Source organism: Leptonotus elevatus, chromosome 2 (assembly GCF_054856555.1).
Source record: "Leptonotus elevatus isolate MCC_2025b chromosome 2, RoL_Lele_1.0, whole genome shotgun sequence".
In the NCBI taxonomy this organism is placed as follows: domain Eukaryota; kingdom Metazoa; phylum Chordata; class Actinopteri; order Syngnathiformes; family Syngnathidae; genus Leptonotus; species Leptonotus elevatus.
The window spans coordinates 33,101,873-33,126,117 of record NC_141240.1 but is presented as its reverse complement, the minus strand read 5'-3'; the positions used below and the strand labels follow the sequence as shown (position 1 = coordinate 33,126,117).

The 24,245-nt window shown below is 41.7% G+C and overlaps 3 protein-coding genes across 5 annotated transcripts; 2 read left to right on the top strand and 1 right to left on the bottom strand.

The window, feature by feature from the left end:
• The first annotated feature begins 649 nt into the window (after positions 1–649).
• On the top strand, positions 650–12,357 carry ctdsp2 (CTD (carboxy-terminal domain, RNA polymerase II, polypeptide A) small phosphatase 2). The gene is made up of 7 exons (XM_086069706.1): positions 650–1,342; positions 4,555–4,712; positions 6,630–6,731; positions 7,616–7,672; positions 8,620–8,712; positions 8,920–9,105; positions 10,523–12,357. The coding sequence occupies exons 1-7, from the start codon at positions 1,282–1,284 to the stop codon at positions 10,646–10,648; spliced, it is 783 nt and encodes a 260-aa protein (XP_085925832.1). The 5' UTR covers positions 650–1,281; the 3' UTR covers positions 10,649–12,357.
• A 548-nt stretch (positions 12,358–12,905) lies between these two features.
• LOC147179677 (uncharacterized) lies at positions 12,906–15,498 on the bottom strand. Of its 3 annotated transcripts, none has more exons than XM_086069711.1 (4): positions 15,430–15,498; positions 13,543–13,599; positions 13,389–13,454; positions 12,906–13,245 (listed from the first exon to the last, which is right to left on the bottom strand). In XM_086069711.1, the coding sequence occupies exons 2-4, from the start codon at positions 13,595–13,597 to the stop codon at positions 12,983–12,985; spliced, it is 384 nt and encodes a 127-aa protein (XP_085925837.1). In that variant the 5' UTR covers positions 13,598–13,599; positions 15,430–15,498; the 3' UTR covers positions 12,906–12,982. The 3 variants fall into 3 exon arrangements, with proteins under 3 accessions (XP_085925837.1, XP_085925836.1, XP_085925835.1); XM_086069710.1 differs by lacking the exon at positions 15,430–15,498 and adding an exon at positions 14,551–15,375; XM_086069709.1 differs by lacking the exon at positions 15,430–15,498 and having other exon boundaries at positions 13,543–15,375.
• On the top strand, positions 14,714–24,139 carry tmbim6 (transmembrane BAX inhibitor motif containing 6). The gene is made up of 10 exons (XM_086069707.1): positions 14,714–14,882; positions 16,729–16,805; positions 16,877–16,985; positions 20,308–20,428; positions 20,509–20,557; positions 22,215–22,312; positions 22,923–23,002; positions 23,127–23,227; positions 23,304–23,379; positions 23,457–24,139. Exons 2-10 carry the CDS (start codon positions 16,750–16,752, stop codon positions 23,478–23,480), a joined length of 714 nt encoding a protein of 237 aa, XP_085925833.1. The 5' UTR covers positions 14,714–14,882; positions 16,729–16,749; the 3' UTR covers positions 23,481–24,139.
• Positions 24,140–24,245: the final 106 nt, after the last annotated feature.

Here is a 24,245-nt window from a genome sequence, read left to right as displayed (position 1 = left end):
TTACTTTTGCTCCCTTAAAAGTGGCAGGCATGCTGTATAACGCTAGCGTCAGATGAATCTCCCAAAATCGTTACTTTGCAGGAGACCCTCAAAATAGCACACTTGTTCAACCATTATCATCAAAAACAGAAAGCCATTTTCAATTACTTAAATTGTTTATTAATTTGGAAAAATAACACCCACATGTGTGGAACGACCAATAGTATAGAATAGATTTAAGGGAAAAAATATGGAATTGACCAATTTGTTATGTTAGACATTTTTGCCGACGCCAGCGATATCCAAAGTACAAACTCATTCCTGCCTGTTTTGGGTGGAAATATCTTCAAATTTGAGTGGAAATTATGCACTTAAAGTACTTAGTTCAAAACTGTTTTGATGTATTAGTGATTAAAGCCAAAACGATGACAATTGTATCTCCCAAGATAGGGACCTGACTGGAAGTGGATGGATGAACGGAGGATAGATCATGTATGTATGGGAGATCGATAGATCGATAGATCGATAGATAGAATAATCAAGTTAGCTAACGAAAGCATCTCGTCGAGGGGCTGGAATGTGGCGCGTGCACTGTGCAGGCCAAGGAGGAATGCCTCGATCACGCCCCCTCAACACGGCTCGCCCAATCAGAAACGGTGGTCGGTTTCAGGGCACCCGCCGAGTGCCAACCGTAGAAAAACAACGTGTGAGCTATTTGACTAAAGTCGTATTTATACCATTTGGGCCCGGAGTGGACATATTGCGCGTGGGTACAAAGTGTAGCTTTGAGCCGAGGGTGTTTTGGGGACCATCAGAGCGCGTCCGGCCGATGTTGTTTATGTGTAGTAAGGGGGATCTTGAAACCGGCCCGGCTTGCCCCATTTCCTCGCTTGTTTTCCTCGTCGGCTCGCTTGCGCCTGCTGGATTCTCCTCCATGTTGACGCCGCCGCAGCAGAAGTGACGACTCGGCGGGCTCGGGAAAAGAAAAGAAGGAAGGGGCCGCCCCACCGTCCGCTCGTTTCGCCGTTGAAAAGCCGTGTCCGGAGAGCGGTTCCGAGTTCAGCCCGCTCCTTCTGCGAGCCCAAAGAACAAGAAAAAGGCGGTGGGGAAGGAAAGACAGACAGACGGACAGAAAGACGGCAGACAAGCCAGGCAGGCAGGCGGGGACGAGAGTCGCCAGTGACAGGCGAGCGCGGCGAACCCATCGGCTGGGTCGGAAACGTGAAGATAGAAGCCAATGAGGGGTGGCCGCCAGTGCCCGCGGACAGGATTTGAGGATTTTCAGGGCTCCGTGATTGTCCGATGGAAAGTTCTGTTATCACCCAAGTGCACAAAGAAGACGTCCAAGTGTCCCCCAAAACAGGTGAGACCACTTTGGACAGCTCCGAACATCCTTTTTTTTTGCGCATACTTCTCGGTTGTTGTTGTCCCGCCACATTGAATCGGTGTGCGCTTGATTGACAGCTGGACGCTTTTGCAAAAAAAAAAAAAAAACTGCAGATGTTGACAGTATAGTTCAAGTCGCTAAAAGCAACACCAGTCCGGCGTTTAATAGAGAAAATAAAAATGACGCTTGTTGTCGCAAGTGAACTTGAAGTCTCAGATTGGAAATGTCTGTTGTTGTTGTTTGTTGAACTGTGCTGGAGTTGGGTGTCCAAGCGAGAAAAGCTGCCGGAGTATTTGTGAGTGTCAGGTTGCAGCTTGTTTGGCAGCAGCCCTTCATTTTGCCACGAGCAGGAAAAACACGAGCGCACATCAACAGGCTCGGTTTGCTCCTTTTTCGAACTCGCCTCGCCAGTGGGGCGCATTCTGCTGGGGTGTGTGTGTGTGGGGGGGGGGGGGGGGGGTGTTGCATAACGCCAACATGCACCGTAAATAATCGCGGTGCTGCTGGAGAATGTGTATGGCGCGGATTTGGGGGGGAGGGTGGGGGTCGTATTGACAGCGGAATGTTGCACACACCCGTTGTGAGTGAGTGTCCCCGTCCGTGGAAAAGATTGTTGTCCAATTCTTTTTTGGGCCTTGAACGCGCCTGTTTTTTTTTTTTTTTTTTGTTCAAGTCACGCAAAAATAAAAAATCCAATTATCATGTTGGTTTAGGAGATGGGATCAATCAGCAAATCATCAAGTCGACAAAATCTGCCTGTGTGTAGCGACTTTTGTTTGGGTGTGCAAATCAACAAATAAGGATCAGTGTGTCTTGAAAGGTGGCGTTGTGTAACGCCGCCGCTGCTGCACGTCTTGATTGATTGTCCCCAGGAAGAACCCATTCGGACTTTTCCATATGCACTTTTAGCCTGTTTATCATCAGTTCCTCTTTCTAGGAAGCCTGACGATCCGCTGGAAGCTTCCAAATCACACGGATGTGACGCCCCAATCTTGTTGTTGTGACTTTTTGGCTTGTCCCAAAATCCAAACTGAAAGCCAGATCCCACGGAGTCCTGTGTGACTGACAAATGGATGGATGGTCCAACTGCCCAACCGACCACCAGCCAGCCTTGAAAAGGCCCTGGAATGTTTTGTGTGTGAGGAAGGTAGTGCTGGGAAGTGAGTGTGGCTTTTCCCGCCCTCTGTGATTATATAACCTGGGTCGGCCATTTGCAGCAGCAGTGGCGGCAGTAGCATTAAAAGCAGATTTTGTACAGGCTGTGTTTTCCTGCACACAGACACACCACGGACGCTCGTGTTTGCTCGCCCTCACAAGCAAAGTTGACAGTCGACATGCAGCAATGAATCCATTCATCATCAAATGAATCGGCAATTATTTTGATCATCGAATTGTTAAGAGATCTTGTTTAACTTAAGTTTCAGCCAGTCGATAGTAAATCTCCAATTTCTGTCATCATCCGTCAAAGCAAACTGATTATCTTTGCGTTTCATCTAAAGAAGGCTTCTGCTTTTACTTTGGAGAAAATGTTTGCAGATTTTCTCACCTGTTACAAAGCACACCAGTGAGTGAATCATAATCAATTTTTTGTTTGTGCATTTTCTGCAATGTAACCCCCCCCCCCCCCCCAATAAAGGGATGGAAATGAAAAATAAAAACATTTATACATGATTCATCAAACAATAATCACCGGCTTAATGGATTATTACAATAATTAAGGGTGTTTAGAAAAAATTGATCCGGCAATATATCGCGATATTACAGCGCACAATTCTTGACAACAAACATCAATTTTTTTATGGGAATATTCAACAAAACGTCTTACTCAGGGTTAGTTAGGATTCACACATTAAGCATGTTACAATGTTATATTAATGGAACATTAAGTCTTAATATTTTATTTCTGTGCTTTCAGATAAATAATTACATTTTCATACAAATCTTACAGCGTACATGTACAAGTTTACTGATTAGTATTGTCAAAATTGGAGTAATAAAAAATCGCACTCATCAATTTATAGATTCGTATCGGGATTAATCGAATCGAATCGTGACCTATGAATCGCGATACGAATCGAATCGCCAGGTACTGGGCAATTCACACCCCTAACAACAATAATATTTATTACACTCATAAGTCAAATTGATGGTGTTGACTTCTTGTTTTATTTCTGTAAATGTTTCACATGTATTCTCAAGTTTTCATTCATTATTTTGAATAAGCACATTTTTCATGTATGTATTTGTGCAATACAACGCAATAATATCATAACGGCCTACGAACAGATAAGAGTGAAGCTCGCAACTTGTCATTTCCACCTGCTTGCTGTCTGTACAGGAAATCAGCAAGTGTGTAAAGAAGTTGAATGGCTTTTATGCATGAATACGGATCGAAAGGGAAGATTTGTTGTGAGGGAAATGTTTTTTTTTCTGTCAAATTTGAAATATACGACATTCCAGACACACACACGACACGACACGATCATGTCATCAAGAGACCAAAAGCTTTGAGCGTTTTTTTCATTTCCAGCAAAGAAATGCGCCACAGGGCAAGATTTGGATTTGAAATTTGCAATCATCCTCAAATTCAAAATGTTTATTTTATACTTCAATGTATAGGTCAGCAAGTAATCAGTATTTTATAATCCAACAATCTGTAGTTTTCCAATTAATAGTATAGAATTTGATAATAATAAATAATAATAAACTCTATTACACTCAATGGTCCAGATAAGAGCAAGACAATACATACAAAAGCTATAAAAGACCCATAGACGAACCATACTGTATATAACATATTCACAATGCAATAGTAAAAATCACTTTAAAAAAAGAAGAAAAAAAAACATGATTTCAAATTGAAAGTGCAGAAAATGCACAAACATGAAGTGATGATGTTTCAGTTCCTGTTTTGATTCATAACGTTGGTCAGAAAATTGGCCCAAAAAATGTTGATTGGTTTCCAAAGTAAAAGCAGATGTACTCAGTGTATTCAAATAATTGTTGGTTAATTTGATAATCGATTCATTATTGCACGTCTGCATACCGCACGTGTGTAAACGGATCATTCTGCGCCGCTCTCTTCATTGATTTCCAAAATAATGCAATAAAGAAAAAGTTGAGTTTTTTTTAAGTTTGTTTTGTCATATTTTTGTGGACTAAATGTTTTCCTGTTTTGCGCGTGATAGGCCAGGCGAGCCGCTCGGCCCTGAAGCAGCCTCGCAGTTGCAACATCTTCAAAGCGCTCTTCTGCTGCCTGCAAGCGCAGGATGGGCCCAAACTTCCTCCGCCGCCGCCTTCCCAGCAGGCCTTGCTGGAGGCGCAGGAAAATGGAGCTGTTGTCAAGGTAACCCCCTTCGCATTACACGTATGCCCACTTCAGTCTTGTCAAAATCGGACAACAAACGCTCGGGCGTGCTGATGAGAGACGATTTGTAAATAGGGCTGTCAAAATAAACGTATTATTAGTGACTTAAAATCTTAAAAGTTCCTTTCATGGAACACATTTTTTGTAACGACAATTAATTGAATATAAAGTTTTTAGTGAGTTTTTGTACATGTTTAGGTCCCCAAAAATGTGATTTGTTTTGGGGGTTGAAGAAAATAAAAAATAATTTCTACAGATACGATAACAATAAAAACAATGCATATATTTGTGGGGAATGGGGAAAGTTGTATTTTACCATTTAGAAAATGCACACAAGACCACAAGTTACTTCTTGTCAAAATTAAGCAGCTCTTCATATGAAAAGAAACATGTCCAACATGAAACAGCAATGCCATACAGTGGCAGAAAATTGACCTCAAGACAAATCAATGTTTCACAGTCCTTTTGCTGTACACTACACATTTTTTACTTCAAATAACTTTATGAATTACAATTAAATGACCGTGTCAATGAACTGAAAGATGCAACCATTTTTGTACGAGGTTAACATAGTTTTCCAATTTTATGTTACATGAATATGAAAAAATATTTTATTGTACATTTACAACATACAGAATGTGTGATTAATTTGTAATTAATCATGAGTTTATTATTGAAATTGTGAGATTAATTATGATTCAAAATTGTAATCGATCGATGGTCCTAGTTGTAATCTATGATGTTTGTTGTAGAACATAAGAATAATGCAAGTCATTTGTTATTTATAGATTGCAAGTGTTGATTTGCGGAAATAGCTGCAAGTAAATTGTGCTATTTAAGGGGGGAAGACCGATTTTTTTTTTTCCAAGATAATACTGATTAGTAGTGGTCAAGGAGGCAGATAACAGATCTTCATTTGCGGCAAAAGGGAAAATATTGGCACCCAAATTTTGAATTGAACTCCAACACTTCCTTTCAAAGCCTTTTACCATATTATGCTTTTCAAATTTGCATGTATTCAGTCTTAAAGTTATGTTCTTTTTTTTTTTTCTTGGTAAATACATGTTTTATAATTCTACCAAAAAAGTGCAGGGAGCTTCCAGACTCTGCAGCAATGCAAACTATACTTTGACAATTACGGCTTCAAGGTCACACCGTAAATACCCGTCCACTTTTCTTTTGACTCACATTGATATCCTTGGGACCCCTCAATTGCTGCTTTTGCATTTTTCATGTACCGGTATTTATTTATTTCCCTCATGGGATGAATATTGAACTATCGGTCTGATCTAATCTATTCATCTATTGTCTGTCCGTCTTGGTCTTTCTTATGTTGAAAGAAAAAGCAAAAGTGCAGGGAGCAGCGATCTGAAATTGTCAACTCAAATCCATCGTTCCCAGATGTTTACGGAGTTTTAAATTGATCTGGTTTCGACGCCAACGTGCGTCAAAATCCTGAATATCAATGAATCATGCCTCATCCAATTTTGATTCTGGTCAATGCTCTGAATTGTGTGACTTCCACTAAAGATGCGTTTTATTTTTTACTTTTCTTGCACAAACAAGTCATTATTGTGCAACAAAAAGACAGATGTTTTACTGTTGAAAATTTTGAGGCGATGTCAAGGGCAAACAAATAAATAAATACTTAAAAGCGGTCAACAGGTAGTACTTACCGAATCAACATCAGAGAATTTAAATCAATATCAAATTGCAACCTAAAGAATGCAAATGGAAGTGAATGATCAAATTCATGACAAGCGTCAACATTTCGTGCGCAATATGGGAGACATGTGTGTGTGTGTGTGTGTGTGTGTGTGTGTGTGTGTGTGTGTGTGTGTGTGTGTGCTAATAACGTTGAAAACTGTTTGCGTGTGTGTGTGTGTCCCCGTCCAGTTGTGCGACACCGGCCTCCTGCCTGAGGTGACAGCCCACGACCAAGGCAAGATCTGCGTGGTCATCGACCTGGACGAGACGCTGGTGCACAGCTCCTTTAAGGTGGGGACCCGCCCACCGACCCATCAAGCGAACCGTCAGTCCCGACCGGTCGTCAGTCCATCGCAAGGCACATATAGAGAACTGAGCAGTCCAATATAACAGTTGACGATGTGTTTTTGGAAGATGGCAATTTGCTCGAGTATATTCATATTTTTTGACCTTTTTTCACATTTTTTATTTTTTTTTCGGGGGTCTCCCTCGAAATCGGATTTTAAAAGAATTGTTTATTTTTGCTTTTCAATGGCCACTAATTTTATGTGGATTTTTGCTACTCTGGGCCAGCTCGGGCCTTTTCACTGTAATTTTTAGTTAGACTTTTTTTTTGGGGGGGGGGGGGCTGCTTGTTGGTCAAGAATTATGTATTTTATTTTTTTCAGTTCAATTGAATAGATGTCAATTATGTGTGTATTTTTGCTATTCACGGGTTGGCCCGGTCCTTTTCCTCTGCAAATAGTGAGGTTCCACTTATCAAAAGAAAACTAAACAAAACAAAAATGTGAAAACTGAACCACGATGTAGCATTGGTGTACTGTAAAACTGTCTAGAAAGTTAGACACGCACTGCTCTAAATGTCAATATTTGGGAGCGATATTGTTAATACTTTGATAGTATAAAACAAAAATGCTTGCTTTGACTTAAATCAGCAAAAGTGATCATTTTGCACAGGCTTCATATTCATGTCACCTCCGCTTGCCGATCCGAAAGCATGTTTGTCAAATGGCTGCATGTGCGTGCCGTGCCCCGCCATTTACAGCGGCGGCCGCAGTGTACGGCATGTAAGCGAGCGCTTATGTAACGTCATGTGAGCGTACACGCGGGACCCGCGAGGGAGAGCGCACACACACACACCAACCCCACGTCTCCCTTTTGTCTCCCCTCTCCAGCCAATCAGCAACGCCGACTTCATCGTCCCCGTGGAGATTGAGGGGACCACACACCAGGTAAGCGGCCACGCAGTGTTTGCGAGTAAGTGTCGGCGCTGATGTGTTTGCAGCAGCAGAAGGGAGCAGCGGAGACCTCTGCTGGCCAGATGTTGTACAACGACTCCCCGCTGGAAGGGAACGCCCTCATTTCATGTTCTCAGCCCGTTAGCGGTAGAAGATGATTGAAGACACAAGCTGCCTGGCATTTTGTGAGAGAGTCTGCCGGCGGGGCGTCTGTGCAGGCCTCTGCCTGGTTCAAGTAATCCAGGATAGGCTGGTTAACACTGGCACGGCCTATTCTTGATTACTTGTTTCAGGAAGTGGCCATTAGCGGCCAATCCTTCGTTATTACAAAATGAAATGGCAAGAAATTGTCGCTTGATGCAATGTCAGAAGTGCCGACCGAGTACAAAAGCGGAAGAAGAATCCTGCCTGTTGGGAAGTGGGTCAAATCAGGAAGTCAGCTAGTGTTTACATATTGAGCATATCTCTCTCTTTTGCAACACTTTTACTTCCAATTAGGGCTGCAACTAATAATTGTTTAAACAATAGATAAACCTGTTAATTATTTTTTCCATTATTTGACTACTCTGATTAAAAAAAAAGTCTAAAAGAAGATATTATTTCAAATGGGCAGATTTGCAAAATGTTGCAAGTTTTTAATTATATATATATATATATATATATATATATCTTAGACAGCACATATCTTTGTTTAGAAATTGTAAAAAGAAGTTGAGGAAGCTGCCAGGCTCATCAGCATGTCTTAAAAGTTGTACAGTAAATAGCTCCTGAATGTTTTTCAAACGTAAATAGTTAAAAAGAACTGAAATGTTCACGAGACTTGAAACAATGACCTTCCAGTCGCAAAGCCTGACAGATGAGCTCCTGTCGCCGGCGAACGAGCCGGTGGACTTTGAAGTCACGTGTTGACGGAGGCGCGCTTGTTGCGTGTGTGTCGGCAGGTGTACGTGCTGAAGCGTCCGTACGTGGACGAGTTCCTGCAGCGGATGGGAGAGCTGTTTGAGTGCGTGCTGTTCACCGCCAGTTTGGCCAAGGTAGCTAGCAAACATCCTCCTATTGTTAGCCCAATTGCAGTCAGTGATTCGCCAAATGTGCCACGTGGTCTCCCTCTGGTGGTAGGCAAATTACCTCCACAGCAATATAAAAAATCTGCGGGAGCAGCAGCAGCTTTAGCATTAGCCAAGCGCTGCGGGAGTGTTAGCATGTCAGCGCCCTCACCTTTTGCCCCAACTGTCCACCAGTACGCCGACCCCGTCACGGACCTGCTGGACCAGTACAGCGTGTTCCGAACTCGCCTCTTCCGGGAGTCGTGCGTCTTCCACCAGGGTTGCTACGTGAAAGATCTGAGCCGCCTGGGCCGAGACCTTCACAAGACGCTCATCTTGGACAATTCTCCCGCTTCCTACATCTTTCACCCCAACAATGCTGTGAGTTCACGCTTGAAATCTGCTGCACTAGTTTGATTTTGTTTCTAACTACCACATTCTAAATAGCACTTTTATCATTTAGGGCATTTATTTACAGAAAATGGAAGATGGTCCAAACACAAAAAAAAGTTGAGTCGAGGTTAGAATTACAGCGCAATATGGTTCCAAATATAATCGGCTTTCCTTTCATGAATGGTGTAAATCCTGTCCACCAGCGCACATCCCTAACTCTGCACGAAGGCGGTTTGGATTTGGTCTGAACAGGCCTAAATTTTGTCACTCCACATTTGTGCCAAGGCGCATATACTGTATGCTGTCTATGAAGCTCGAATACAATATGCATACTTGATAGAATGCAGGCATACAGGCCTATTGTTCCATTCAGGTTTTATTGCTGCACTGCTCCCTTATGCACTTCCTGGTTTCCTGCATAGACCGCAACAAGGCAGTCATAGTAAGTTGTAGTGGTATCATATTTAGCATTCCTGTCATTGTCTTCGTGTGCTCTTTCGTTGACGCTGTCCTCAATTATGTAGATGGTTATTAGGCTTGGCAAAACCAGCTGGTGGTTAATTAGACATTGATTATCATAACTCAAACAAGGGTATTAGCCTAAGCTAAACAGTTAGCAATCGCGATTAGCATTAGCGTGCTAGCAATGACACATTTACGGTAAACAAACACTAACTACCAATTAGTTCACACATGCATCATTATATCGACATTACACATGTAATAGTGTCTTAAAAGTCACTTACAGACAAAGCGTCAACAATATTCCATGAGTAAACAAGGATGGAGCTAGCTGTTAGCTACATGAAGTCATTAACTTTCTGTTCTTGTCTTCTACGGGTACGTTTCGGAGCTCTGGCACGTTTAGTGCATGACTGCCCTCAACTGGTTAAGTGATGAACACCTGAAACCAAGTGGCAGGTTATATTTTTGGAATCATTACAGCCCAGGTGCTTTTTAGGACGTTCAGAACGTCCTTTCCTGTGTTTTGGGAAAGCTCAATGTGCTGTGTTGTCTTTAATAAAAACCCCACTAAGTAATAAGTCATGAACCAACAAATAACATCCGCCATTTGGCCACTAACAGAAAAAATAAAGATCAAATCACAGCCGCCATTGTTAAGTGGACTTATCTGACTTAATCAACTTTTCTTCCCCCAGCTGTACTCTCACCAATTATTTAGGGTTGTGATGTTGCTGGAAAATTGGAGATACTTGAAATCTGACCCAACTGCGCATCAAATGCTTACATTCATTTGACAGATTGCAAAAGTGTATGATGAAGTGATCCAAGATGGTCACCTATTTCCCATCACAGCTGCTGCTTATGAATTTCACTTGTTTGGAGCGCTTTTAATAAAACGTGTGCGTTTGTGTGTGTGTGCTCGCACGCGCACGGTCCTCAGGTCCCTGTGGTGTCGTGGTTCGATGACGTGGATGACGCCGAGCTCCTCAACCTCTTGCCCGTGTTTGAAGAACTCAGCCAGGCGGAGAACGTTTACACCCAACTGGACCAGCTTCGCGGACATTGAGTCACGGTTTCCCATGCAAATTCCTCGACAATAGCGTGCCCTTCACGACATTCCAAAGTTTGTGCCTCGAATTGCGTTTGGCGTTCTCAAGCCTTTTCTATGCTTGTGATAGCAGAATCATCGAAATCGCCACCAGACGGCGAGAGGAAAACACAACCATCACATTGACCTAAATGGGAATAGCAATTGTTCTCTTGCCAAAACAGAAAAGCCCGCACGCGCTCATTTGACTGCTCATCATCCTTTTATTGAGTGTGCCTTCAAGGAACGAGGAAAAAAAAAAAGTTTTTGAAATCACCGCCAGATTTTATACACAATTCCTTTTGATAAGTTGTTTTATATGGAAATGTATTTTTAAATGATTCCTCTATGCAAGCCGGTTCTATCAATATTTCATTTCAGTGGAAGTAAGCGTTGGCCTTATAAATAAGCAACAAAACAAAAGCGTGTTTTAAGCTACATTCACACTGCACGGTATGATGCACAATTGGGATTTTTTTTTTTCTTCCTTAAATTCGATCCTGGCCCTTTTAAGGATTGTGTGTAACGAGAGTTAGTTTTTTTTTTTATATCTTTGTTGTCGTCGCCATCAGTTTTGAGGAGCAATTGTGATGTTTGTTGCCTTTGCAGTCACATCCGCCGATTTTTATCCACATGCGAAAGAGGCCTGGGTCGGATTTGAAGAACAAAATTGCAGTTGTACTCTTGTCATTGACATCAAAATCAGATGCATGCAAAAAATCAAATTTGACCTGATGTAGATTTACTACTCCTGAAATGAAAATATTAATATAATAAATATTCGGTTCAATTTTTTCTGTGTTTTCCAAAAAGAAAAAAAAAGAAAAGTTAACAAATGATTTGGGGCATTATTTGAGGAAGGTGACGATATGTAGCTTTCAGGTTGAACAAGCTGGACAAAATGGTAATAATGAAGAGTCTGTAACATGCAGACACACTGGAATATGCTAGCACATACATAGGCCGAGCGTGCGCGCCACACATTCAGTCAATCTTTCTGACTTTTTTTTTTCTTTCCTTTTTAATGATTATCAACAAACAGGGCTGATTGAGAGACAAGTGTGCCTTTTGAAATTGGGTGTTGTGCCTGAATGAGATTTGATGGCGTCAAGTTACACTTGAAGGCGTGTGTCATGCTGGCCATGAATGAGGAAACACTGTCGAGAGCAAGTTGGAAGCCACGCGTGCATGCGGCTGAACTACTTGCAGCGGAAAAACACTTGAAAACATCCTTTCATTTTTTGTGTTTTTTTTTCTGTATTTATTGGCCAAAAATCTGTCATGTCCAGTAATGCTCAACATTCTTGTGTTTGTATTGTTTTCCATTTGCCAACTTTAAGGCTGGCCTTGTGTGGAAAAGTTTGATCTGTGCTGAAAGTTTGAGAATATAATTTCAGCAAGTTCAAATTTCACTCCTACCTGTTTTGTCTTATTAGATACATTTATTTTTGGGTGAGTTTCCTGGGTTTCTTTGTGATGTTGAACACCTAACGCATTCATCCTCTGTTAACTAGTTTGAAAAAAAAAAAGAAGCAAAATGTACGAGATGCGATGATACAAAGTATGTTAGGATTGCCACCAGTTGTCTGTCTTTTGAAATATTTTGTCTACCAAATCTGACCAATACCTTAAAAGACAAGGTGCTGCCAACTTTTAATGGAAATTAAAATTGGTTCTATTTTCCTGTACTTGAGTATTTTTGAGTCACTCCCCCCCCCCCTCCCTTACATCAATATACTAGTGAGAGAAACCAAAGCTTTCTGAACCACTGAATCAGCCTGAAGCAATTGTGTTGAAATAGTTCAGTGGCTTGAATTCAAAGCAATTTGTATGCAACCTTTCCAAAGCCACAATTTGATGCAGACAGATTCAGAGCAGTGGTTCTCAACCCTGGTCCTCTGGAACCCCTGTGCATCCTGCTTCCCATGCCTTCCTCAGCCAACAGGTGAGGATCATTATCAGACTTCGGCCTGAGCTTGATTAGATGATAGTTTGAATCAGTTTTACGAGTATTGGATGACAAATTGAATACCGGCTGGATAGTTGAGAACCACTTTTTGATCAGGCCAAGCTATTAAAATTCATTTGTGTAACGATACACTTGCAGCTTTCAGGTCGTTCCCAGATCCAAAGCCTTTAAAGTCAATACCTTTGGAGGTAAGCCTACTTATGTAACGCCATCGTTCTCAAGGTACATTTTGATGCACCTTTATACTAGTTAAAAACAAAGTTAATGGATTAAATTTCTTTATTTTCCCCCACACACACACAGATGAAACATCATCAGGTTGTATCTATAGCAAACTGCTCAAATCAAACATTCACAACAAACAAAGCATCCGGCGAGCCAACATCGCCCATTTTGTCATTCTGGTAGCTGCTGCTCATATTGCCGCTCGCTGGTTGAATCTCACTCTGTTCGCCGTTGGTCATGTTATAGCTTTGTTGGTTGAGGACATAGTTCTGTTGCGCGTTGCTCATGTTGTCGGTCTGCTGTTGGTGGCTGGAGTTGACATTCTGCTGCTGGGTGCTGCTCACATTTTGGCTTGCTTGGTCACCAAGTTCCACTTCAGCTGCTGTTTTTTTGTCACACAAAATATTGCACATTAGTTGCCATTCAAATTATTCGTTTTTTTAATTATTATCATCATCATTATTATTTAAATTATTATTAAACATGCGGAGAGTGGAGACTTAAATTTATCAATAATGTTCTGACCTGCCATACGTTTTTTTAAACCAACATTGGACTCATCTAGTTCAGCATCAACAGGAACACAAAGGCCTGCAGGCACACAAACACATTTCAGTTTTTGGGGATATATAACATTTAAAATAAAATAAAATAACAAAAAACAACAACCGTTACCTACCCCTGTCCACGAAGACAGCTTGCGCCAGAACAACCACGAGCCAAAGAGGGGCCATTGCTTCAGTAACAGTTGTGAAGAGGACATGCAGACAAGTTTTTATAGGAGGTGGCAAGTAACCACAACTGCTGCCAATTGGCTCTAATTCTACTAATTAGCAACATTTTAGCTGTACCACTGCAACATGGTTACATAAAAAAAAGTCACCCTCGATTGACAAAACAAATCCAAGTTGAAACCATTTTGATTATTTTATGCACCTTGGATTATGTATATGATACCATTTTGGAAGTATTATGTATATATTTTTGTGATTCGTGATTATAATTGAGGCAGCACCATCTAGTGGTTTTGCTTAAAATAATTTCCATACAACTTTGTGAAGAGAAAGCCAAATTTAATCCGTCAAATCAATAAACTATCAAATGTCTAATCCTAAACGCTTGGTAGTTTTGAATAAAACATTGCAACTATTTCCTACAACTGTCTTTTTTCTTCTTTCATACAACTGACTTATAACACAAAAGCAATGTAGTGACGTCACGTCACGGTACAGAGTGGTGGCGGCGGCGGCGGCCATTTTAGGTGACCGAAGATGAACACTTGCTCACAAAACTGGCGGGGTGGGGGGTTCTTTTCAGACTTTTTTTCTTGACGTCCTGGAGAGATTCACGTTTGTTTGTTTGTTTGTTTTTTTTACACGCCCCACTGTATGATAAATGAAAGACGTCATCGTCGTATTAGAAATTACTCATTTGTTGTCGTGCTTTCTTTCATAAGATGGAGGGGTTTGTGTTATTTTAATTTCTATAATGGGGAAAAAAGATGAGTTCCCTGTAGATTGCTGTGAACAGGATAAGAGGTATAGATGGATTGATGGGTTTAAAAGGTGAATGTATGTGGTGTCAATCAGATTAATAGAAAGTAATATAAATACAGTAATCTTTTAAATTCAAGATTTGGTCGTCGACTTGCAAACTTTTCTTCACAATGAAACTAAGCTTTACAAACCTTAACTTCTATGTTCTCAAATTTAGAAGTCCAAATAGTGTATGCTTCTTAAAATGTACTTAGGAGGTTGAGTGTTCAAATTTAGAGCTCAATTGATAGATTTAGATAAGTTAAAAACAAAACAAACAACAGTCCGGAAGTGGTTCTTGGACGTCTCTGGGCGTTTCCATGGTGACATCACTACACGTACACGAACAGGGTGTGTGTGCGTGCGCGTGCGTTTGTGTGACACGTCCTGGCTTTCTTGACGCGACTTAAAGCGAAAGAACGGAGAAAAAGATTCCACGAAAGGCCCACAAAACGAACCTCGGGACGTCAGGAGAACCGACCAGGTGAAAAACACACACGATATGCCACCAAGAAATCTCGACTGAATGGCTTGACGTTTGTGTTTTTCGAGCAAATGGCCGAGATGTGGAATTTATGGCCGCGCTAGCCGACGTTAGCTTGGCAGGCTATTAATAACACGTAGCGGACGACAAACAAGCACGCAAACTGCGGTTGCCATCTTTAAAATACTTATTTTAACACAGCCTTGTTCGTCAAACTAAGCGCTTCGAGACATGCCCGGTTTGGTGGGCGTCGTTCGTGTTCGTCGTTCGTGTTCGTCGTTCGTGCTCGTTTTGCCAATTTAGCAAGTCGAAAAGCAAACAACAAACTCATCTGATCTGGTTGGTTGTGTGCTGATGACGATCGAGACTCCACATCAACATCGTCGATTGAAAACATTCAGCTCGAAGCCTGGCTAGCAACGAAAGTAACGTTCGCCTTTCTCAAAGAGTTCGCACTTCCGCTAATTGTACATCGAAATAAATAGTTGGGACACTTGACGTGTGTTTCCTGGATTCGAATAAAGGTTCTGTTTCGGAGTTCACTTACTGATGGATCATTTATTTCAGGCTATGGTGAAGGGCTGGCTTGGAGTTTGAACCTCTTCCTAAATTCTACTCGTTTTCGAAATGGCAGCGCACGGTGTTTCGTTTGTTACTGTAGATCATTTATTTTCTCTGTTTATTTTGTATGCATCTAATGTCAAAACCCCAATTCAGAAATCTCTATTAGTTATGACAATTTAAAATACAGCAAACAATTAACCGACAACTCATCAATTACCAATTGACAACAATTTTGATAATTGAGAAATTATTTTGAGCCACTGTGTCCAAATCCTCAAAATGTCACCCTCTCAATTTTCAACTAAGGCTGTGCAATTAATTGAAATTCAATTACAATTGCAATTATTGCACACTACAACTACAAAATTGGCATCATCGTATAAACAAAAAAAGATTAATACACATTTTTGTTGTTTTAAGTGTATATATTTGCACTTTTTATTTTATTTAAAATAACTAATTTAATAAATCTTGTTTGGTCCAAAAGAAACTTGCATAATTATAGTGTTTCAAAGAAATGTATTTGTCTTAATATTTTTTTTACGTTTAAACCTTTTCATGTTTTGCACTAAAAATCAAATGATCGTCCTAATCGTGATTTCAATTATCACCAAATTAATAGTGATGAATATTTTCTTCTTAATCGAGTAGCCCTACTCGCAACAAGAATTTTCGGATTTCTTTCATCTCCCATGAAAATAGACACATTCTTTTTGTATAGAATTAAAATGAAACAAACGTTTGCAAACATCTGCTTTTACTTTAGAAAAGAACAATTACATTTTTGCTGATTTCTCTTGACGGATGCTAGCGCAAAAACAAAAAATGCATTATCAGTTTGTGCATTTTCTGCAGTCTATTTCAAATACTGTCCTGTTTTTGAATAAATAATAAAAAATTATAAATATATATATTTTTTTAAGCAACATATTATTTATTAAACAATCATGAGTAGCAGCCCTAGATAGAAGTTATAACTTCTTCCTGTTACTCTTTGGAACGGCAGTACGCGCCGTTTCATTATGGATTTTTTTTATACTGTACTGAAGATTTTAATTTTTTTTTGTATTACATGTAATACAAAAATCTCATTCAATGTAACAGAGTGACAACCATGTTTTCTAAAGTTCTGACTGTGTTCCATTCCATGATGAATGATAACAAACGCTACTGCTTTCACAATCATTTGACTCATTTCTTACTCCTGAATAATTACAAAATGATTTTGAGTGACCTTTTTATCAAGGTCATAAGAGTCTCTAATTAGTTTCTCTTTCCGCAGACACCACCTTCTCATTGCATCATGAACGTGTTTGACCGCAGCATCAACTTTGACTCTCTCTTCAAGTTCTCCCAAATGTACGTCGCACGTCGCACCGGTTCCTTATCTGCGGCGTGCTCCTCTCGACGCTTTCCTTTTTGCGTTGCAGATCGCATTCCACCCAGGGGCACTTGAAGAATGTCTACGCCTGCTTGGCGGCGTGCATGTTTGTAGCTGCGGCTGGCGCCTACACGCATGTCGTCTTGCGCCTCTTCCAGGTACTTTTGGTTGACCTCGTCTCAACAAAAATTGCCTTTTTGCATATTGCGCACCTGATGATGTTTAGGAACTGAAAAAAGCGTATCAAACATTTCTGATAAAGGGAACGATTCACAGCACTTGACTTTTTTTGTAAACCTTTACGTTTGCAGCCGTCTTCCAAAATGGAATCGATTTGTTTTATGCTCCTCATCTAAACCCATGAATCTCGGGAGTCAAATTGTAATTACCAAATTAATCCACAACAATTTTGATAATCCATTAATTGCTTCACGTAAAATCGTCCCAAATCGTCCGAATTTCAACCTCTTAGCAGTTAATATTGTCCCAATTTCTGGAGTCGTCAATGAAAACGGATGGATTCCTGCAAATGTGTGTTTTTACACATTTAACTACTATTTGTGTATATGGTGCGATCCTCTTGTGTGCAATTTTTCTTTTGAAAACAAAAAAAACTAATTTGGGACGCTGGAACAGACAAAGTCAAATTTGATTTGTCCGAAAAGGGAAAGATGGTACGGGTGTGATCTCGAGGCACCGCTCGTATCTCACATCATCTGTCCACAATTCAAATGAATGGAGGACAAAACATTTTTTTTGATTGTTATTGTTATTATAGTAAGGAAAAATAACACGCTTTAATATTGTACTTTATCAAAACAGTGGTGGTGGGAGGGGGTGAACTGAAAAAAAAAATTGAAGACCCCCACAGGATGAAATAACACCGAAAATATGTTGTTTTTCGGATGGATCTGTTGATCTGTTTGACGCGAATCCGACTTAACTCTTTGACTGCCAGACGTTTTCAGAAAAGGGATGCCGTCAGTGCCAGCCGATTTAAGCATTTTGACTGATCTTTCAAGGTCCACAGAAAATGTTCTGTTTGGACTATGGAAACACACGTACTACCAAATGAAAGATTGGACTTTCATCTTTCATCAGAAAAAAAAGTTTGTTTCTACCTTATTCCGTTCTTTAGTAATCAACAATAGAAAATGGTTCGTTTGACCCAATTTCGCCTGTTTTGGACCAAAATACGGAGAAATCAAGATTTTAGTGAAACGATATTATTTCATGCATTCTAGTGAATTTTACACTTCTTTTTGTCCATGAATGATGCCACAAACACCTAAATAGTGCTTTACTTCTATAAAACACTACCACCAAGAATGAAAAAGTGTTTTTTGATAGCAAAATACGTTTATTTACATTCAACAGTGTAACAATTTGACAACAATTTGGCAAACTATTTACAAATGTGTGCAACTGTGGTGCTATTTACAAATATGTGTATGTTTCAACGACAGTTTTTCTTTTTGTAACTCTCCTGCGTGCAAGAAGACGCAACAGCATTTGCACAACAGATTGCCTCTTCGCGTGCTCCACTTTCTTGCAGGCCGTTTTTTCCGGGGAATAGCAAGTATATACTGCAGTGTGTTGCCATCAAGTCTAATATCAGGATCATGCTACGGTTTCGTTACGTCTCGCTTCCTCGTGTCCTTCAGTTGCTATACCGGGTGGTAGGAGATGTTCTGATCCATCTTATCCACTCCATTCATGGTGGCATCGTAGTCCAGAAACAGTGTCTTCTCCGTGATCAGACTGTACCCGCTCCTCCGATGAATATGCATTGGACTCGGGGTACTCTTCATTGTCCGATCGAATGTCCGCTTGTGCAGCTCCGGCGTTAGCAGCGGTAGCCGCGCTTAGCCGGTGAGGCTTACGTGTCTTAGCAGTCGCGTCAAGGCTTCCAACTTTGGCGTCAAGCTCGGAGTCATCATCATCATCATCATCAATCTGCATTGGTCGATGCCAACTCTCCATCGCCCGATCGAATGTCCGATTGTGTAGAAGTACCCAGCCGGCTATTGTGCGCGTTTTCCGGCCTTAGCAGCGCTAGCCGCGCTTAGCCGGTGAGGCTTACTACGTGTTCATAAGAGTCGCGTCAAGGCTTCCAACTTTGGCGTCAAGCTCGGAGTCATCATCATCATCATCATCAATCTGCATTGGTCGATGCCAACTCTCCATCGCCCGATCGAATGTCCGATTGTGTAGAAGTACCCAGCCGGCTATTGTGCGCGTTTTCCGGCCTTAGCAGCGCTAGCCGCGCTTAGCCGGTGAGGCTTACTACGTGTTCATAAGAGTCGCGTCAAGGCTTCCAACTTTGGCGTCAAGCTCGGAGTCATCATCATCATCATCATCAATCTGCATTGGTCGATGCCAACTCTCCATCGCCCGATCGAATGTCCGATTGTGTAGAAGTACCCGGCCGGCTATTGTGCGCGTTTTCCGGCCTTAGCAGCGCTAGCCGCGCTAGCCGCGCTTAGCCGGTGAGGCTTACTACGTGTTCATAAGAGTCGCGTCAAGGCTTCCAACTTTGGCGTCAAGCTCGGAGTCATCATCATCATCATCATCAATCTGCATTGGTCGATGCCAACTCTCCATCGCCCGATCGAATGTCCGATTGTGTAGAAGTACCCGGCCGGCTATTGTGCGCGTTTTCCGGCCTTAGCAGCGCTAGCCGCGCTTAGCCGGTGAGGCTTACTACGTGTTCATAAGAGTCGCGTCAAGGCTTCCAACTTTGGCGTCAAGCTCGGAGTCATCATCATCATCATCATCAATCTGCATTGGTCGATGCCAACTCTCCATCGCCCGATCGAATGTCCGATTGTGTAGAAGTACCCGGCCGGCTATTGTGCGCGTTTTCCGGCCTTAGCAGCGCTAGCCGCGCTAGCCGCGCTTAGCCGGTGAGGCTTACTACGTGATCGTAATAGTCGCGTCAAGGCTTCCAACTTTGGCGTCAAGCTCGGAGTCATCATCATCGTCGACATCAATGCGCTTTTTAGTATTGATTGATGCTTTCCGTCTTTGAAAAAAATGCTCAAGCGTGAGCTGCTTGCAACCGGTTGCTTGGTCAAGCCATTGTGGCTTGACCAGGCCATTGTCTCCTCAACACTCTAGCTCCGCCTCACGTCTTCTACTGACGCCCACGGTGGGCGGCCCATCCAACCTTGTGCAAAGAGAGTCATCGCTGCCCTCTAGGGGCCAAAACGAGTCTTTTACTAATCAGATCTGCCTGATACTTTCAGCACAGCTGCCCAAGGCTTTCCTGCACCCGTTTTCGAAAAAAACAAAACAACATAGGGGACGTCTTTTAACGTCCTCGGCGCCCTTCCCTAGGTTTATGCTAAACGTTTTATAACGTTTATGGCAGTCAAAGAGTTAATAGCGTCCCGCTGACCGCCGCGGCATCGAAAAGTGTCGACAGTTGTTGGAAGGCGTCAGCCAGCGAGTGACATGTGAGGCCTTGTGTGTCGTCAGGGCGGCGTGCTGTTTGCCCTGGCCGCCCTGGCGATGATGGTGTGGCTGGCCATGACGCCGCACAGCGCCCACACGGAGAGGAAAAGGCTGGCCATCCTGGCGGGATTCGCCTTCTTCAACGGTTTGGACCGGCCGGTGCGTTTGCGGGCCCGACGGCTCGACCAGACTCATCCAGGTTTTTTTTCTGCTTGCTCCCTCTAGGTGTGGGCCTGGGCCCCACGCTGGACTTTGTCATCGCCATCAACCCCAGGTAACGTGTGCTAACAGGAAGGGCGTCACGTTCAAAGTCCCTTTTGGGACTCTTGAGTTGTGTCGTCCTTGAATCAAATGCTGGCGTTTTGTGACGCATGCTTGTTTAAATGTTATTTTCCACATACGGCAAGTAAGATATTTCCCTACCGTTGCCCTACAAAGTTTTGTCGCAACAAGTCTCCGTCCGACTCGCCTTCATGAATGCACTAGTAAAGTCAGAATTTCAGTCAATTGGTATGAAAAACAGGAAGCCATTTATTGGACTGTTGCTGCTCATTTTTGTGACAAACCCACGGTGGATCCGTGAGCCACTTTTGGGTTCGGACCAAGGTTATTTTAGTTAACGAAAACTAACAAAGAAACAACATTTCAAAAAACAATTTTTGTCAATGAAATTAATAAAAAAAAAAGCTTTTTGAAAAACGGAAACTGCATTTTATGTTCACAAAACTAACTATAATTATTGCGAAAATGTCCTTAGTTTTAGTCTTAAGTAATTTAATGCATGAGCCTTTGGGAATGATTTTAACTCATTCACTGCCATTGACGGCTATAGGCGTAAAAAATTAATAGTTACGTTTTTTTCTTAATTTTTCCCACTTTGGTTAACAAGAGTATGAAAACTTAGATTGTTTTTATTGTATTAGAACCGATATAAAATTTGTGATTAATTGTGAGTTAACTCGTGAAGTCATGCGATTAATTACGATTAAAAATGGTAATCGCCTGACGCCCCTAATTTTTAATAATCTTTTCTTAAAATTTTTTTTTTACGATTATTAAAAATTTGAAAAAAAAAATACTATTATGTTATTTATTTATTTAAAAAAGAAAAGAGTATTAAAAATTTGGGGTGTCAGTGATTCAAAAATGTTATCGTAATTAATCGGTAAGTTAACTCACGATTAATCAAAAATTTTATATCTGTTCTAAATGTACAAAAAAAGAATCCTAGGTTTTCATACTCTTGTTAAAAAAAGTGGGGAAAAAAATGTTAAGCTAATAGAAATAGTTAAAATGAATTTATGATGTCTATAGCCGTCAATGGCAGTGAATGAGTTAAGTAGATTTATTTTGATATTAACCGTAATAAGGACGTTTGAAAGGGTCACACAGAAGTGACGTCATGAGCTAAGCAGCAAAAGCCAGCCGTTTTTATCCATCTCAGAGGGCGGCCATTTTGCCACTTGCTGTCGACTGAAGATGACATCACAGTTGCTCAGGTCTCAGGTAACAACCAATCACAGATCGGCTTCAGAAAACAGGTGAGCTGTGATTGCTTGTTGCCCTGAGCAACTGTGATGTCATCTTCAGTCGACAGCAAGTGGCAAAATGGCCGCCCCCAGAGATGGATAAAAATGGCTGGATTTTTGCTGCATAACTCATATTACAATGTAATATTAATAATAATACAGAATGTCATGTTTAGACACGTGAGGTCACATGTAACATATTGTCCACTTTAAGACCATGGAAGGTCATGTGACCTCAACTCTTTGTCCCCAAGGACAGAACAGTTCTCAAGTGTAAGATTGTCAAATGTCGTTTTACAGAATCTGAGTTCCATATCTGCATTTTCTTTTTCTTTTTTTGATGAATTGTATTCGTCTTGCAAAGCAGTTGCTTAATTTGTTCCTGTTGCTGTTTGTTTGTAGCATCATCGTCACAGCCTTCATGGGAACCTCGGTCATTTTCACTTGCTTCTCTCTCAGCGCCCTCTACGCCAAACGCAGGAGCTACCTGTTCCTGGGAGGTAACGCGACCTCAAATTCTCCCCACACTCGCCGTCAACGCAAACGAGTGCACGAAAGCCTCGCGTGAACAAACCCCAAAATATGAGCCTTCAAAAAAAGATGTCGGGTTTTCATTTGTCGTCCTAATTCAAGCGCACATTTTGCAGCGATGTTGAACTCCCACAACCTAAAAATAAACAAATAAATAAATATAAATGTAAAATGGACTCGTTGAAGAGAAGAACTCAGAAACAAAATGAACTTGACATTTGGATTAAAGACATTGATGACATTCACAATTTTGGGCCTTATTGCGCAACTAACTAGTGGCTAACTAGTACCCACTGGCAGGATAAAAAAAAAAAAAGGGCCAATGTACATTATTCAACAGCACAAAAAGCAAAAAGGCAATTAACTCCGCTCATTTACTCAACTGTGCAAGCAGCCAATCATATTGTGCCGTTAAGAAGTCAAGTGTCATCTAATATTAACGGATAACTTTTCAAAACCACATTTAACGGTGAAAAGCGCATTTTGCCAACACGGGAGCTGCGCTTCGAGATTCATATGATGATGATGATGATGATGATGATGATGATGATCTCATGTTTGCACGTGCGTGTCGTTTAGGAACGCTGATGTCGGGCCTGTCCATCCTCTTTCTGATGTCGCTCTTGAACATGTTCTTTGGATCCGTCATGCTCTTCAAGGTCAGTCGGAAGCATTCTGCACTTGTCTCGCTCGCTTCGAAAAATAATAAAAACGAAAAAAAAAAGTAGTATTATTTTTTGGGGATCCGATTTTGTTTGGTGACCGTTTTGCTCGTCTGCGCAGGCTCACATGTACCTGGGCCTGCTGGTCATGTGCGGCTTCGTCCTGTTCGACACTCAGCTCATCATCGAGAAGGCGGAGAACGGCGACAAAGACTACGTGTGGTGAGTCCCGCCTTTTCCACCGACCGCCGCTCGACTGCAGACGCGCGCGAACTTTGTTGCGTGTGGCCTCGCGCAGGCACTGCGTGGAGCTGTTCCTGGACTTCATCACCATCTTCCGCAAGCTGATGGTCATCCTGGCCCTCAACGACAAGGTCCGTCGGTCAAACAGGTCGACCGGTGAGTCGGAGCGCGCCGAGAGCTCATCGTCGTCATTGCTTTTCCGTTTCAGGAGAAGAAGAAGGAGAAGAAGTAGACGAGTTGGCGCGCGCGGCTGAAAAAGGGGCCGGGCCGACTGGCGAGGCGCACTTGCTACTTTTTGACTTAATTTCTAATACAAGCTCGTTTTGGTCTTACGATCCCATTGCAAATGTTTTGATCTTTATTTCCTCTTTTAGTTCCAAGGGTTGATTGATTTGTTTGTCCGTCCGTGTCAACTAACGCTGCAGTAACATGCTTGGCCTGTAGAGGGCAGAATTGCGCCGTCATGTGCTCAGTTGAAGAGTTTCTGTTGTGGTTTTTTTGTGCCATCAATTCCTGACAAGATGATGACAGACTCCCATTTAGGTGAATTTGAAGTCGTGTGATCACATGCGTTGATTTGCGGGTTTCCTTTCTCTCGTGTGTGTTTGGTTTAGCCGAGTGCGATTTGGACACTGGATCCCCTTCCCAAATGTCCTCGGAACTCTTTGAATTCTGTTGGGACTTTTCTACATCCCAGTTGAGGCGTTTGTCCAAGTTTTTGACAGCGCTTTTTCGTTCCTCTTTGTAAAGTCCACGTAAGTGATAGTTTGCCAAATGAAGTCAACTTAACCTGACATTTTTCGAGCGTATACTGTGAAGAATTGTGTTTCATTTAAAAGGTTAACTACAAATTTGATACATTTGCCCAAATAAATGTGTTGAATGAACGCATTATTTGAGTGAGTCGTGGTGTTTTTTCCCCCCCTTTTTTTGTGTGTGGGGCGTTTTTGTAACACTAAACTCCAATCTTGGCATGTTAGAAAATGCATCTGAATGA